The following is a 15,353-nucleotide window of genomic DNA, read 5'->3' as shown; positions in this document are numbered from 1 at the left end:
GAAGATAGACCTTGTCTTTAAACTTACATTTGAATTTTTTAAACAAAATCGTTGGATGCGTTTTTGAGCAATTTCAATTTTACTAAAATCGGTATAAAATTTAATTCCAAAAACCCCTCTGTAGAGTTGCCAAATAATGCTACATACCAAGTTTGACATCAATCGGTCCATCCGTTTAGGCTGTAGCTTCGTTTACAGACTGACAGACAGTAGACAGACGGACTTCCGGGACCCACTTTTTTGGAATTCTCTACCATTGTAATGTCATGGAAAAATGCTATCTCAACTTTTTTTTTGTACGAATGCATAACTTGATATATAGTACCTATATCGCAAGTAAAAATATATAGGAGTGAAGAATCTTCCTTCCAAAATGTATTGAAAAAAATTCAACATTTCGTTTTTAAAACTTTTTCGTAATAGAATATGCATTTATTTTTCAAAATTTTCTGGCCATATTAATGGTTATTTGAATTTATAAAAAAATGTCAATATAAATTATTGTTTTTGAAAAAAAAATAAAAAGTAGGTATATCATTTTCGAAGAACTTTTTAAAAAATTTTAAAAATAAATTCATATCTTATTACGAAAAAGTTTGGAAAAAAGTCATTTAAAATTTTTTAAATAACATTTTTTTTTTAATTCTGAGTTTAAGACCATTTTTTCAAAAACTCTTCATTAAATTTAGTAGATTTTAATTTAACAGTTTGGAATGAGCTTCTAGCTTTTTAAGTTTTGCCGTTCTGTTTAAAATATATTTTCTTGTGTTTGAAGTCAGTTTGTGAGAAAATTTTAAATACTTGGCAAAACAACTGAACACTGTGAAAATTAATTTTACACCTGGATTTATAAAGTTAAATAGACCTCTCCAGAGAGTAGTTTAATTTTTGTTTGGATTTAACGATATTGGATTTAAAAAATTGGATTTAAGTAGTGAATATGTATTATGAGTTTGGATTTATTTTTGACATTTAAATTTGCTTACATCCAGATGTATTTTTTAAACTAGTGAAGACCGTAAGCCTTGCGCAGTTTGGCACCAAATTTAGAAAAAAAAATTACTTTACCCACTACTCTTCTATGTTCTTTTTGGGTGCATCTGGTTGAGTGTTGCAACACTTAAAACGTCTGTGGCTCAAAATTCTTAATCAAAGCGTAGACTCCATTAGATTACTTTATTTAAAAAATTTCAACCTGTAACACAACTGATTTCGAAATCAACACTCTTACACCTCAACGTACACGCTAGTGAATTTTTGTTTTACATTCAAACCAAAAACTTGCTATGCTGCATGGAATGATAAATAAGTCAAAGAATAACATTGTATATCCATCCACATTGTGAAGAAGCATTACTATAGAAGTATTTGTAATTCTTTTGGAATGAGTCATTTCCATGGTGCCAGCACGTAACTTGGTACAACCTTAGTTAAAAATGGTTTAAATGTGGATCAAAATTAAATTGGAACAAATTTTTTTTTAATGTTTAAAAAACAAATAGAAACAACATTTTGCCATAGAGAGATAAAAGTTTTTCAAAGTCAATTTCACGTTATCAACCAAGCGAATCTCAAGATTCACGTGGATTGAATATCAGAATAAAGTTGTAAATCTTAGAATGTAGCTAGCTTCTAATACAATAATAATTTTATTCTTAGTGCGTTTACTTAAATTTTAACAAAACTTCACGAAAGTAAAATGATTTTTTTTCATTGCACATCAAGTAACCAAAATAGCTTAAGAGGGGTTAGTATCTTATCCAACATAAGCTCTTAAAAATTTCTTCCACGAAAGGAGGATGGACATTTTGGACGTTTCGCGGTATCAAATGAAGGAAATGTAACTTAGGCAAAACTTTTACTATGGACGTTTCGCTGTATTGCATTAAAAATGTAAGATATTGCAATATTAGTATTGTTAATGCATCGTGCAGTGTTTAAAGTAATAATTTAGTTATATTTTCATTTTAATCATAAAATATGCTGTTCTGTTATTTTCCCTGAGCCTGAAAATATCAATCTTGAATATCCGACCAATTGAACTCATAATATTAGCTTTTTAACCAACAGTTTCGAGTCTTTTTCGAGAGTTTTCAAATGTTTCAAACTAACAAAAATTTGAACAAAAAAACTCTCAAAAAGGCTATGTTCTGGTATCTATGGGTCGGATATTTAAGATTAGGGTCTTCAGGTTCAGGGGAAATGACAGAGACATCAGCATTTTTCATTTAAAATTCTATAAAGTGTTAGATGCAAAAATGCATTTTATCCACCGTCACATTGAAAAAACTTCTGCACAATACATTTACGGCTTAACTACCTACATCAATAAATGACAAAATCATTCTTGGCCGCGCCACGTCCACGTTGGATACAAATTTGCCCATTCTTTTTTGATATCAAATTTGATATTTGTTTTAAAACGTGTGTTATTGTACCACGTCATTTTTATATCTGATAATCATCGAAACATACCAACTGACAATTTGTCAGTTACTTTTGCATGGAAGATGACAAAAGGCTTAAGTTATATAAAATAATAAAGAGACTCATTTTTTCAATTAATATTTAAACTTTGGTTTCTCTTTACTTTAGCATTTACAATTAATTAAAGTCAAATCGTTTAAAACGAAAAAAACATACTTTTTTATAACACAAAAACCTTAAATGGTGTAGTAGTTCGTCTTTTTAATGGTCCGTCTCCAGCAATTGCAGAAGGACTCCTACGTTCTGCATTTTTTATAAATACACTACCATCCAAGCCATGGGGGATGATTTATTTTATGTGGCGGTATAAAAGTCAGGTTCACAGGAAGATTGATTAAAGCGAACGTTCGTTTAAGTTTCCTCAATGTACTCCGAATGGCCATGCCATTTTTACCCAATAAAAAACCAGCTGGAATATGAGCATCTTTGTCCGAGTTATCGTGTACCATTTCTATATAAAAATCAAACTCATTGGACTCGGAATTAAATTCTGTGATAATAGTAGCTGCAGCTCCAGCTTGTTCTGCATTTACTGTTTTCGTTAGGAACGAACATTCACTAAAACAAGTTTAAATTAAATTTTAAAACAACACAAATTAGAATTAATCATACCCTCTCTCAATTAAGGCAACATTGCCACGTAAATCTCGCTTGTTTGTTATTGGACTGCAAGCGTGCAAAGGCACTGTCGGCACTAAAGCGACACCTTCAAGTTTAACATTGAAAGAGCCACCAAAGTCTTTAGCTGGTCGCAAACGATACGTGTACTCCAACTCAGGGGGTTCGATTATTTCAAAGAATATATCACCAGCAATGATGTCTTGTGTTGTTATTGAATCTGCTAGTTGGTAAGATCCTAAGTGGAATTTGTAAGAGTGCATAAAGATGTTTGTTGTTAAATGAATTTTATCAACTTACCGCCAACAATTTGTATGCAAAATTTGTCAACTGACAATATTGCTATGAGAAACCAAAGAAGGACACTTAATTTCGCACTTTGTATCATTATTTTTGTTTGATTTGTATAGAAATTCATTTAATTTTTAATTCATTGTAGATTTCTTAACAAATTACATGGTTCAAGTTTTTTTTTATTCCGGCAAAAGTGATGATGGTGACAGTTGAATGACGTTTCCGTATAAAAAAAAAAAACTTGAAGACAGGTGCAAACCAGTAATACCAAAATACATTTTTTAAGTCGGCAAGGTAGTGTAATTTATTGTGTATTTGTGATCAGTTTACACTTACCATACTTCTGAATTTAGAAAAATTCAAGTAAAAATTCATTTAAATTTTTTCTTATTTTAATAGCTTTTGAAAAGATACCATATGAGACCACAGTACACTTATAGAAGGAATATATAGCGCAACTGGTCACACATACCAACAAAGAAGATCAAAAGTGAGGAACTGTCAAATTCCATGTTTATAATAAAAAAATCTAATACTACTAATAAAAAAATTGTAAACAAGAGAGTTGACCAATAAAGATCACAGAAAAGTAACAGTTCCTCTCTTTTGAGCTCCGATTTTGACAACCTACATGAACTTGAAAAAATGAAAACTCAGAATACTGTTGTATGAGACAGTTTCGATAATTATCTCATTTTCAATGTCAAATCGTAAAGGAAATTATTTGATTTGATATTAGAAATTAAACAATTTGCGAAAATTTTAGCTGACAAATTTACATTCGAAATGAGATAATTTGCAAAATTATCTCATATTTAGGTTCTAGTGAAAACAGGTAATTATGCAAATTATTTCATTTCGAATATAGGATTTCCTACACGCTTTGACATTTGCAGTCCTATTCTGGAAACCTCTCAAGTCACAAGCACCTCACAAGGTGAGCTGAATTTGATTTTGTGAGCTTTTCGCATTACAAAAACTTTCGTAATTGTGATCTGCTCTGTGGTCTTTTTCACAAAATACAATTCACTTTTTTTAACCAATTTGTAACTTTTTGTATGTATTTAAAAGTTGGTGGAACAGAATTTGTCAATTATTTTACATTTTTTGTGAAAAAAGTACTTGTAAATTGTAGGATTGTGAAATAGGCCCCTGGAGGAGGTCACAACTCACAAGTTGAACTTTTGCTGGAAAGAAGTTTGTGAGAAATAAATCCTCACAAAATCGAGTTATGATCAACTTTTGAGGTTTTTGTGACTTGGAAGATTTGCCAAAATAGGGCTGTTGAAATGAGGAATATAGTTGTAATGAAAACAAGGTTTAGGCTGTATTTTGAAAATATAAAAGTCGAAATCGACGATTACATCTTTCTACCCTTGTTATATAATTCTCATTATTCTATTTTAATACAGCAACAAACAATTATGTTATTATGTATATAAACCCAAGTCGTTCAGCAAATAGGGTATACAAAAACTATTCATTCAAAAATATGCAGTGCTACCTGCTTTTTTTTCTACCGGCAATGTAGTTCGATCAGCAGGTTATCTTTCAAGATAAAAAACAGTTCTGGTTGCAAGGTCGCCCTTGATCTTCTTATCAAGTGCAAACAAAATGCATTTGTTTGTTTACATTTGTTGTTTATTTCACGTGGTTTCTTCGCAAAATGACTCGTTTCATCTTCTTTCTCGGTTTTGGACAAACACCGGTTTCTGTCCATTAGGCAACATTCAAAATACGCCTATTTCAAATTATCTTCTCTCCAATGAAATGAAAATCCATTTACAACTGATTGGAGCTCTGCCGAATGAAGCTCTATCAAATATACGAATCCACTGGCTGTTGGAACTTATTGAATTGGTGGAATATGAAAAACATCATATCCCAAAATATGATTTTTCAAAACTTGACAAATTCATTTGGTGGTTGGATCGAGCTGAATTATATCTGGGTTTTGAATTGATGGGAAATCCTAGTGAAATATTTACTAAAAACCAAAATGAATCAATAATTGAATTCCTTTGGGAGGATTTGGCTTTTCAAATTGGAAAGAGATATTTGAGTATGCAAGATGATTCATCAATTCTCTTTCCTTAAATGATTTCTTTTTTTTTCTAAGATCGGTTGGGGCCCAGCAAATTGAAACAATGGAGATTTGAATCCTGGAATGAACCCGATTTAAAAAGCTATAACATTCTTCAATTTAAGACAAGAAGTAAGTAGTTTTGCTTCAGTTCATTTATAAAAATATTTCTGTTGATTATCCTATCTTTTAATGTATGGTCTCGTTATGAGTAGTCTTAAGAGAAACAATTTCTTTTCCTTTGCACTTACAACCCTCGATTTGATTTGATGAATTTGGTATCATTACTATTTGATTTATTTCTTAGCATTTGAAGATTACCTCTTCGCCATTCGTAGAGGTTTAAATGCAGCTGGGCGAAGACCTTTAAACGGTGTTAATTTTAAGCTTCATGGACCAGCTGGGTTGTTTAAAAATCTAGACCACCATCCTTTATGCTGGCAATCCCTTCAAAAATGCAATGAAAATCCAAAACACTGTCCATTTGATGTTATTACTTATCACCACAAAGGTTCGGGAATCAGTAGCGAAGTTGCTTCAGGTGGGCAACGTTTGATTAAAGAAATTTTTTATAAATTTCCAAATCTGAACAGCATGCCATTTGCAAACAAGTAACAAAAGTAAGAAAGTGTTTGTGATTATTTGAATCATAATTTTTAATATTTCAGTGAAGCTGACCCCATCGCTGGATGGTCAACTCCGAGAAGCTTTCAATCAGATGTTCGTTATGCGATTTCAGTTATTTCAATTGTATTTGACCATTGGACTGCAAAACTGAATACCAAAGAGTTTCAAAATTTACAATTTATTAGTCATGACAACGCCTTCATTAGTTACCATCCACATGAGTTTTCCCAAAGAACTCTATTTGCACATTTTCGAATGAATAATTCCAAGCCACAACCGTATTCGCAATTTATTCAGAAACCAGTGTATGCTGTCTTAGGAATGATGGGTAATTTAGGAACACATGCGGCCGATATTAAAATTATGCCCCAATCAATAAGGGTTTTAGAAACAACAGATAATTACGGTAGATCTTTTCTCAGTTTAATAGCTATTTCGGATGGACAACCTGGAGAGCAGGAACGTTTTCAAAAAGAAATTAGCTTAAGAACTATGATTGGAAAACGTTTCTCTTACATTGTGGAATTCCTTGAATACCAAAATACTGATCCAGTTTACATTTGGAATTTGTACGGTTCGCCACCATTTCCAAATAGCACTATTAGAGAAGCAATGCGAAAAGATCAAGGACCAAAACTCTATACAACTGGAATTTTGAGTCATCCATTGTTGCATGTTAATCTTCCAATTCGATCACCGTGGGTTGTTCATGTGAGAATGTGTTCTGATTTAACGCCATCTCCACATCGACCTCAGAGACTTCATATATATTCCATCACTTCTAAGGAGATTCTATTGATTTGGAAGGAAAAATACGCCCCGACGAGGTGTGTGGTTACCTACCAAGTGTGGTTTCTTCGTTTAAATGGTACAACACGTCAGGAAATCACTGCTGGATGGCATACGCCGTTTCTATCATTTCACTTTGCACCTGAGGACCGTAACGTTAAAGGTAAATTCTTAAATTAAACAAGAAATGAAAATCATTTATAAACTTTTTGATTTGTTCAGGTACCTATGCTGTCCGCAGTGTTGACACTTTTGGACGTTTAAGTGAATTTTCAAAAACCAAACAACACATTTAAATAAATTTTAAAAATACAAATAGACGGTCAACGAAATTTTCAATGCGTTGACACTCTGAGATCACAAAAACGCCATCTTTACGCTGTCAATGTAGAGTGGGAGAGTCTTGTACCTCATTTTTAAACTAAAGAGTAACGCATTGATCATTTACATTGACCGTGTCTAATCGCACAATAAGGATTTTAAGTTTAAAATTAAATTTTTATTTTAAATTACAATACAAATCAAAGGTAAATGCCAAGCATTTTTGTTCTATAAGCAACATAACAGTATTTTTTTTTTTGTTTTTTTTTTTATAAATGAAAAACTATAATAATGTCAATCATTTCATAATATTCAATAAAAAATAATGCACGATGAAGAGCACTTCTATGTATCCAAAATTAGCCACTTTTCATTAACATGTTCGATTTGTTTAGTAAGAATTGGATTCCTAACTCTTATTTTAATTTCCAGTTTGCCACCAACAGTTTTTCGTCCTTCCATCAGCTGTGAAACAATTTTATGGATAAAAAACAACTTTTATATATTTAACTATTTTTGAACTTACATCATATGTATCGTGTGTTTCACATTTGGTTTCTAGTGGCTGCAGTTTTGCATTAACAGTTCCAATAAGTGTGTCCGAGCGCAGGAAACCGCTGAAACAACACATTGGCAATTTTCGACAAATTCCACAGCATCTGGGGCATGATTTTAGTTTTGCTTGTTTTTTTTTTACAGTTTAACAAAAAATCGTAGCAATTTTTTTTTACTGTTAATCAATGAGTTAGTGATGGCAAAAGCAAATGATTTAAGCAAGAGAGTAAACTTTGTATGCTATGTATTGAAAGTTTAGTCTCATGCTTATAGCCACAATTCTACGTTTGAACAATATTACATGATTTTGTGTTATTTAATTGTGCAGGAAGAAGAATACCAATATTTAACTAATTGAACCTTTGAGAACATTTGGGATGAGTTGTGTCGTGCTTAAACCAATGAGCAGTTTACGGTCGCCAATTTTAATGCAGAGTTTGCGATAAACCCCATAACTGAAAAAAAAAAAGTATCCACACATCCTCTCAAATCGTTAAAAATAGGTAATCTCTTGTCGTAGCGTTCATAACAGTGATATTGGTATCTCTGAAAAACTGATAGGATTTTTGGGATAAAATTGAAGAACACTCACTGTCACGTCAAAATTGAACGAAATTAATCAATTCGAAATGACTAGAAGGATTCAAGAGTGGTGTCAGTCGAGAAGAACGTGGTCTCGATGGGCAGTAAAAAAAAGTTAACTTCTTATAGCTTTTAAGACAAAGCAAATATCTGACTCTGTTTTAGTCAAAATTAGGTCTATTTGCAAAGAAATGAATGTTTGAAATGGCTGCATTGAAGTCACATTGTTTTAAGTGTACATATAATAACACTGGTGAACAAAACTGAACTTTTTTTTGTCACAAGAACCAAGATATAATTTTCTAGAGGTTTTTGATGTGCTTAACTCAAATCTGAAGTCAGAAAAATTTGATTGGCCTCCGTTTTTGAAATATTACCGTTATATAATGCTAAAAAAACGTCATTTTGGATGTTTTTAAGTTTCTGTTTTTATGTGGAGTATTTCATTATAAACAAATTTATAACGGTGATTATAAGAACAGATATTATTCTTTCAAAAACTGCTTGAACTTTCCCGATATATCTTTTATTGCTCAAGATATCTTAAGGTTTAGTAAATAAGCCAAAGAGAAACTAAAAAAGTCACTGGTCACAGAATTTTTGCCATAGGAACCAAAATATTTTATATTCTCCTCCTGAAGAGTGCACATTTATGTTAAAAATAGTATTTTTTTTTTTTTGATAAATAAAAATGATGATAGAAAAAATTTTAATTATTTTAAGCTATGTATGTACATTACACATAAAAACTTCCAGAGAGCAGAAAAAGAGTAAGAAGCATTTTACAAATGTTAATAGATTATTATCTTAAACTAAATAGAAATAACCCAACACAAAAAAGAAGAAAATACATAGTTCCCATAAATAAAGCATTTCCAATAATTTGTGCAGCAACAATAATTTGCTAACAAAATACTTACCCTCTTGAATAGACTTCAAATTTTACTGCTTGACGTTTAAATATTCTTTGACATTGCCTGTTAGAACGTAAAATATCAACACTAAACCTTTGATTATATTCCGGACTGTCTGTATCACGAACAAGTGAACTTTTAGCTTTGAAAAAATCATCCTACCAAAATAAAGGTTAACCCATTAGAATGTAAATCATTTTAGTAAATAAATAAGTTACCTGAGGATATGGGAACTCAATTTTAACATAAGTATCTACATCTTTTGGATTGGGAACATTATAGTTTATTCCTCGAACAACCATAATTTCAACTTCATTATCAGTTAGATCTGTATTGCAGTGAACAATATTGAAACTCTTTTGTTCATAATGAAATTTCGGTAGTGATAAATTTTTCCTGAAATAAAATTTAACATTACCTACTGACTGTTTTCTCATTAATTTCAAATTTCTTTACCTTTTCGAATATCGAAGTAGATCTAAATCTTTTTGAACAGTAACTGCTAAATTTTCGAATCTATTCATTCCAGCAATATCACCCATGGCCTTGTGATGATCTCTAGTATTTTTGCACATCATAAGTTGCTTAGCCAATTGCTCTTCTAATCTAACACTTATATCGGATATATCATCATTTGGATCACAGTCTCCTGGATTGACAATTGCAAATGATGCTTCTAGGTTTTCTCGTTGTGACGGTGGCAAAGGAAGCTGTGAAAATTGTTCAAAGCATCCAGAAATTCAATATAAAGGTGTTTTATGTTTAAGAATCCTTAAACGAATTTTCGGCCTTATCATGAATTTTATTCGTATCGAAACTTTGCTACGATTCTTGAAAAAACAATCACGGAATTCGTTTGAAATGCAAAATTTCATACAAATCGTCACTACGATCGGATTTTGTGATTGTTTTTTCGGGAATCGTAGAAAATTTCCTATACGAATGGAAATCGTGATAAGGTTGAATGCTTACCGTATTCAAATCGACCGGAAGTCCACTGCTAGCAGCATTAAGCAAACCCTCGAAACCTTTATATATTTTAAGATACTCCTTTGCCTGATCGATTTCCCCCGCCTTCTTTGCTTCAATAGCCGCAACTTTGAATTCCTTTTGTCTTTCCAAAAGAATTTTCATCTGTTGTTCGGCCAAATTCGTACTATGTTGATTTCCAGACATTCGAGTAGTCAGTTCTTTTTTCGGTGAAGGTTTCTGCGATGGTTTGGGAGTTTCTTCAAGACTATCACCATCTCCTTCGGGAGTGACAACTGGTGCCGGTTTAGGTGGCAGTACTGGAGATGTGGCTGCAGGTGTAGATGGTGCAGCTGGTGGTGCATCACCACTTCCAGGTAGAGGTCCGAACCCAGGTGGTGTTGGTAGTTCATCAAAGGCAACTTGCCTACCCGCTTTATAGCTCTTAATAGCATCTTCGTACTGTTTGACTATACGTCCAAAGCGTCTAGCTTTGCTTGAGTTGTTTTCAGCTTTAGCCCCTTCTTCAACAGACTTATACTTTTGAAGACGCTGTTCAAGAGCTTCAAGAATTGTAGTGGCTGTTGTAAGTGGTTCTTCAGGTGTTGGTGGTGCCGGAACTGGCGCCGGTGTGGGTTCTTCTACTTTAGTAGGCTCTTCAGCAGCTCCAGCTTGCATTTTGGATAGAAACTCTGCAAATTCATTAGGAGGAGGTGGCATATCACTTAGATCGACTTCTTTTCCCTCCTCGCAGAGTTTTATAACCATATCAAATTGTTTGAGGACTTTAACAAACTGCAAAGCCAAAGCAGTATCTCCAGAGCGTTTGGCTGTTAGAGCAGCAATCTTATACTCTTGCTTGCGATCATTGAGTTTCATCAAAACCGGATTTTCTGGTTTAGGTTCTTCCAGAACTACAAGTGGTTTTTCTTCTACTGAAGGTGTTTTCTCTACTGGAGGCGGAGGTCCAGGTGCTGGTCTTGATGGAACTGTTGGTGCTTGCCTGGCAGGAACCTTTGGAGGTTCTTGTGCCTCTGCAGATGGTTCCTCTGGAGGTTTTGCAGATTTAACACTCACCTCTGGGGGAATATCATCTACATTTATAGAGTTTCCAGCAACAGATTGCTTAAGCAAATCATTAAGAGTTTTCAGTCCACGATTAAACCGACGAGCTTTGGCTGATTCACCTGCACTTTTGGCAGCAGCTTCAGCTAACTTGTACATTTCAATACGCGTCTTAATGATTGAAATGGTATCTGTTGTAGTTGTTGGGAGAAACGTCTGCTGAGCTTGTGCTTCTCTTTCTTCCGATGGACTCGGTTCGTCGGCTTCTAAAGCGCCCCCAGCAATTCCCTGCAATTCTCCCAAGAGTTCCGGATCGTCATCATCATCGGACATTTCTTCATCGCTACCTATGTCTCGCATACTCTCAGAAATCATCTTGTCTAAATCTGATGCTGGAATAAGTGTAGGTTTTGGTTTAGCTTTGGGTTTTTGTTTACCACCGCCACCCACAATGGCGGCGAGTTCAGCCTCAAAGTCACTATCACCACCATCGTCGTGTGCTCCACCCGATGGATCAAAATCATCTGGTATTTCTGTCAAACCAAACTATAGACAACAAAGGAGGTATAGAAGATTGATTTATTGGATAAGGTCGTTATAATAAGTGTAAATACAAAATGACTCATGATTTTTAGTGGGATGTAATTTTTTGAAATGATATTTAAGAAGTTATTACCTGAGACAAATCATGATTTCGTCTTTTTGGGGGTTCGGGTTTTTTTCTACCGAACATGGCACAAAATTGATTTGTTCAAAATTAAATTAAAATTATTTTAAAAATATTATTTTGCAAGTATCTTGGTTTTTTCCACTTTTGTTTTGGATGACATCAACCGTTGACATTTCAAATGACATTTCAGTTTGTTGGGAAAATGATGCCAAGTTTCTATTTTCTAATACAGATCTTCCCAAACTAGTGCGACACAGCGACACGACTTAAAACGCAAGCGAAATTCTTTTTGTATGAGGGTATTCACTTGCACTTGTTGGTATAAAAAGACTATAGCCAAAGTGGGCAGGAAATTTTAAACTCATTTAAAATCTTTGGACATAGCTGTCAAAATGAATTGGCAGAGTGAGGTCAGTGTGAACTGTGTCTATGGAAACCACAGTAGCGCTGGGCTGGCTTTCTCAAATCAACGCGTGAAATTTTATATTGACTTTTCACGAGTCGATTTTAGCCGCAAAATATGTCACCTGTCAGAGTTTTTTTTTAATACAAAAAGCAACGTTTTTGAAGTTATACATCTTTTGCTCCATTTTACGAGTCGTGCCATGCGGCGAAGCCTTTCGGCGTAGGTCGACTTGTGTCACACAAGTCGACTTACGCCGAAAGGATTCAAGGCACGGCAAAAATCAACTCGTAAAACAGCGCAAAAGATGTAAGCTTCTAAAATGTTGCTTTTTTGTATAAAAAAAAACTCTGACAGAAGCCTATTTTTTGGTGCTGGCACACCAGAAAGATAAACGGAAGCGGTACAGGTACAACGTAAAACCGATCCTTTAAGCTAAGGTATAACTACAACCGCCACTTTTTGCAAAAAGTCAAAAAGTGAAAATTTTCTAACTCATTTTGTGACAGATTCATTTAAGACTTTTATCTGAAAAGTGCATTGCGTATATCTCGAGATATTAACATTTCAATGCAACCATGTCAAACAATTTTTTGATTATTTTTTTCTATGAGAGTTTTTTTCAAACCTCGTTTTCTCCGCTTTATTTTTTTGTTAATATTTTCAGATATTTTTGTATGAACACAACAAATAAAGTACCTTGGCACTACTGTTTTTATCGAGAGAAAGTAAAATCTGGATAATTATCTGGATTTTTCAAAAATCTATACAGATAAAGTTTTTGTTGTATTTAACACGTAAATTGTTTTGATTTCAAAAATCTCGATGTCGTTTTTTTGCACAAAATCTATATAGATAAACAAAAAAACACACCTATTGTAACGCCATATGCATGGATAGGGGTCGCTGCCTTCGTTTTTCAGTGCGAGTCCGGTTCCGCAGCTGTAAATAAACACGCTTGTTGATGACAGCCATCAAATGAAAATAAAATGGAGGCATGTACTCATCGAAAAACTTAAAGAAACTAGAGCCCTCTATAAAAGCTCACGGAACTAACAGCACAAAAGCACTCCATATATTATATCCTCTAAGCTTCATACCCACACCGCTTCCACAGTACACATAATAAGGTAATATATTCCGAACGTTGTCAAAATTTGTTTGTCAAAAATGGGCACCAATCTGTCAGGTCGGCCTTTAATTTTTATATTTCAATCGCAGTAAACAGGAAATTTGTTTTTGTTTTAATTTATTATTATTATTATTATTTATTATAACCATAAATGTACAGTATAATGTATATACATAGCCTTTAGCTGCCGAGACTTGAGGCTGGAGATAAAATGAGTATGTTGATAAAAAATTGGCAAAATAATCCGTGGGGGCGGTCGGAGAGCCCACGACAAAGCCGTCGAATCCCGGACCTATTGGGTGTGATTGCGGCCTGACGTGGGTCCCCCACCGCCCCACGGATTATATGTTCTGAGTATTAAATTTTTTCTACTATTTTAAATTTTGTCAATATTTTGTAAACTTGTTTAATGTTTTGTTCTGAAGGAACGAAAAGAAGATTTTTTAGACATTGTTGGTTAGCAATTTGGCTACATGCTTCGTTGACTTTTGTGCAATCGGTTGTAAGGTGGTTTATGGTAAGAGGTTGGTTTGATGTGTAGAGATGACATAATGGGGGTGATTCTTTGTTGAGCAGGAAGCAGTGTGTCAGGTTGGTGTGCCCAATTCGGAGCCTAAGAAAACATCGATTCATTGCTGGGTTTGTAGTTGTGGGGTAGATTGCTTGTTCCCGTTTCGGATTTATGAAGGAATAATAATGATTGTATTGTGCCCAATCAGTCTTGATTTTATTTTTCCAATTCGCGGTCATATATTTTGAAAGATCATTTTTGGTTGGCTGGAAATAAGCGATTTCTTGGTTGTTGTTGTTGGCGACGGTTTTGGCTTCCAAGTCTGCGTGTTCGTTGCCTTTTATTCCAATATGCCCTGGTACCCAGACAACTTTCAAATATGAGCAAAGATTAATGATATTATCCCTTGTTTCGCTTATAATTGTTGACCTGTTGTTACCGCCATCAACTTAGCAGCACTTAGTGGGGATTTTCAAAATTTATTATGCAAATAATTAGGTGAGAATTAGGTGAAATTTAGTGAATCAGTTTTACAATTTGGTGAATCATAGTTTAAAAGTTATTAACAAATTACGTAAGGCGTAAAGTTAGCAGCACTTGGTCATGAAATTCAAAAAAAATTTCTCCATAATTCAGTGTCAATTTAGTGAATCGTATTTCATCAGTTTCATAATTTGGTGAATCATAGTTTATTAAATAATAACTAAAATAGAAAAATTAACAAACGTGACGTAACGTAAAAAAAGCATTTGTTAATCATGGACACAAACCTCACGAATGAGAATGGCAGAGTTCAACACACCAAAACTGAACCTAAATTCAGATTTTTTTCACATTGAACGCACTTAATATAAATGTATACTATGACAATGCGTTCAGGTGACGTTTTTCATTTACAAGATACACTTTGATTTGAAAATTTCCAATGCGAGTTACAACAAAAATGCTATTTTATAATACAAAAAAAGTTTGTTTACATCTTCACTAGCCCAGAACTAACATTCAGTGGAAGTTACTCACAAGAAAGATTTTGTTTTTTTTTTTCGCATGAGTCTTGGACACTGATCTGTCTTGGAACATTTTTGAACTTGCGCAGATGATTGCTTCAAAAGTATGATTCACCAAATTCTGAAATTTGGAACATTTATTCAGAAAAAGACCACAAGCAATTTGGTACATAATTCATAATTTGGTGAATCTTAATTCAAGAGTTACATGCGATTTTCTTTTTTTCGCGTGCGTCTTGGAACATTTTTGAACTTCCGCAGATGATTACTTCAAAAGTATGATTCACCAAATTCTGAAATTTGGAACATTTATTCAGAAAAAGACC

General features: G+C 33.6%; 3 protein-coding genes across 4 annotated transcripts; 1 reads left to right on the top strand and 2 right to left on the bottom strand.

The window, feature by feature from the left end:
* Nucleotides 1-2,551: 2,551 nt before the first annotated feature.
* LOC129919837 (PRADC1-like protein) lies at nucleotides 2,552-3,619 on the bottom strand. Its single transcript, XM_056000908.1, has 3 exons — nucleotides 3,406-3,619; nucleotides 3,100-3,343; nucleotides 2,552-3,045 (listed from the first exon to the last, which is right to left on the bottom strand). Exons 1-3 carry the CDS (start codon nucleotides 3,521-3,523, stop codon nucleotides 2,751-2,753), a joined length of 657 nt encoding a protein of 218 aa, XP_055856883.1. The 5' UTR covers nucleotides 3,524-3,619; the 3' UTR covers nucleotides 2,552-2,750.
* Nucleotides 3,620-4,931: 1,312 nt separating this feature from the next.
* Nucleotides 4,932-7,259, top strand: LOC129918372 (alpha-L-iduronidase). The gene is made up of 5 exons (XM_055998860.1): nucleotides 4,932-5,461; nucleotides 5,519-5,614; nucleotides 5,790-6,093; nucleotides 6,151-7,061; nucleotides 7,121-7,259. The coding sequence occupies exons 1-5, from the start codon at nucleotides 5,014-5,016 to the stop codon at nucleotides 7,192-7,194; spliced, it is 1,833 nt and encodes a 610-aa protein (XP_055854835.1). The 5' UTR covers nucleotides 4,932-5,013; the 3' UTR covers nucleotides 7,195-7,259.
* Nucleotides 7,260-7,437: 178 nt separating this feature from the next.
* LOC129918371 (coiled-coil and C2 domain-containing protein 1-like) lies at nucleotides 7,438-12,149 on the bottom strand. Of its 2 annotated transcripts, none has more exons than XM_055998857.1 (7): nucleotides 11,981-12,149; nucleotides 10,243-11,850; nucleotides 9,727-9,980; nucleotides 9,489-9,666; nucleotides 9,277-9,428; nucleotides 7,746-7,878; nucleotides 7,438-7,684 (listed from the first exon to the last, which is right to left on the bottom strand). In XM_055998857.1, exons 1-7 carry the CDS (start codon nucleotides 12,035-12,037, stop codon nucleotides 7,565-7,567), a joined length of 2,502 nt encoding a protein of 833 aa, XP_055854832.1. In that variant the 5' UTR covers nucleotides 12,038-12,149; the 3' UTR covers nucleotides 7,438-7,564. The 2 variants fall into 2 exon arrangements, with proteins under 2 accessions (XP_055854832.1, XP_055854833.1); XM_055998858.1 differs by having other exon boundaries at nucleotides 7,746-7,836.
* Nucleotides 12,150-15,353: the final 3,204 nt, after the last annotated feature.

Source organism: Episyrphus balteatus, chromosome 4 (assembly GCF_945859705.1).
Source record: "Episyrphus balteatus chromosome 4, idEpiBalt1.1, whole genome shotgun sequence".
Lineage (NCBI taxonomy): Eukaryota > Metazoa > Arthropoda > Insecta > Diptera > Syrphidae > Episyrphus > Episyrphus balteatus.
Note: the sequence above shows the minus strand (reverse complement) of the source record. Positions and strands in the feature narration are given on the sequence as shown.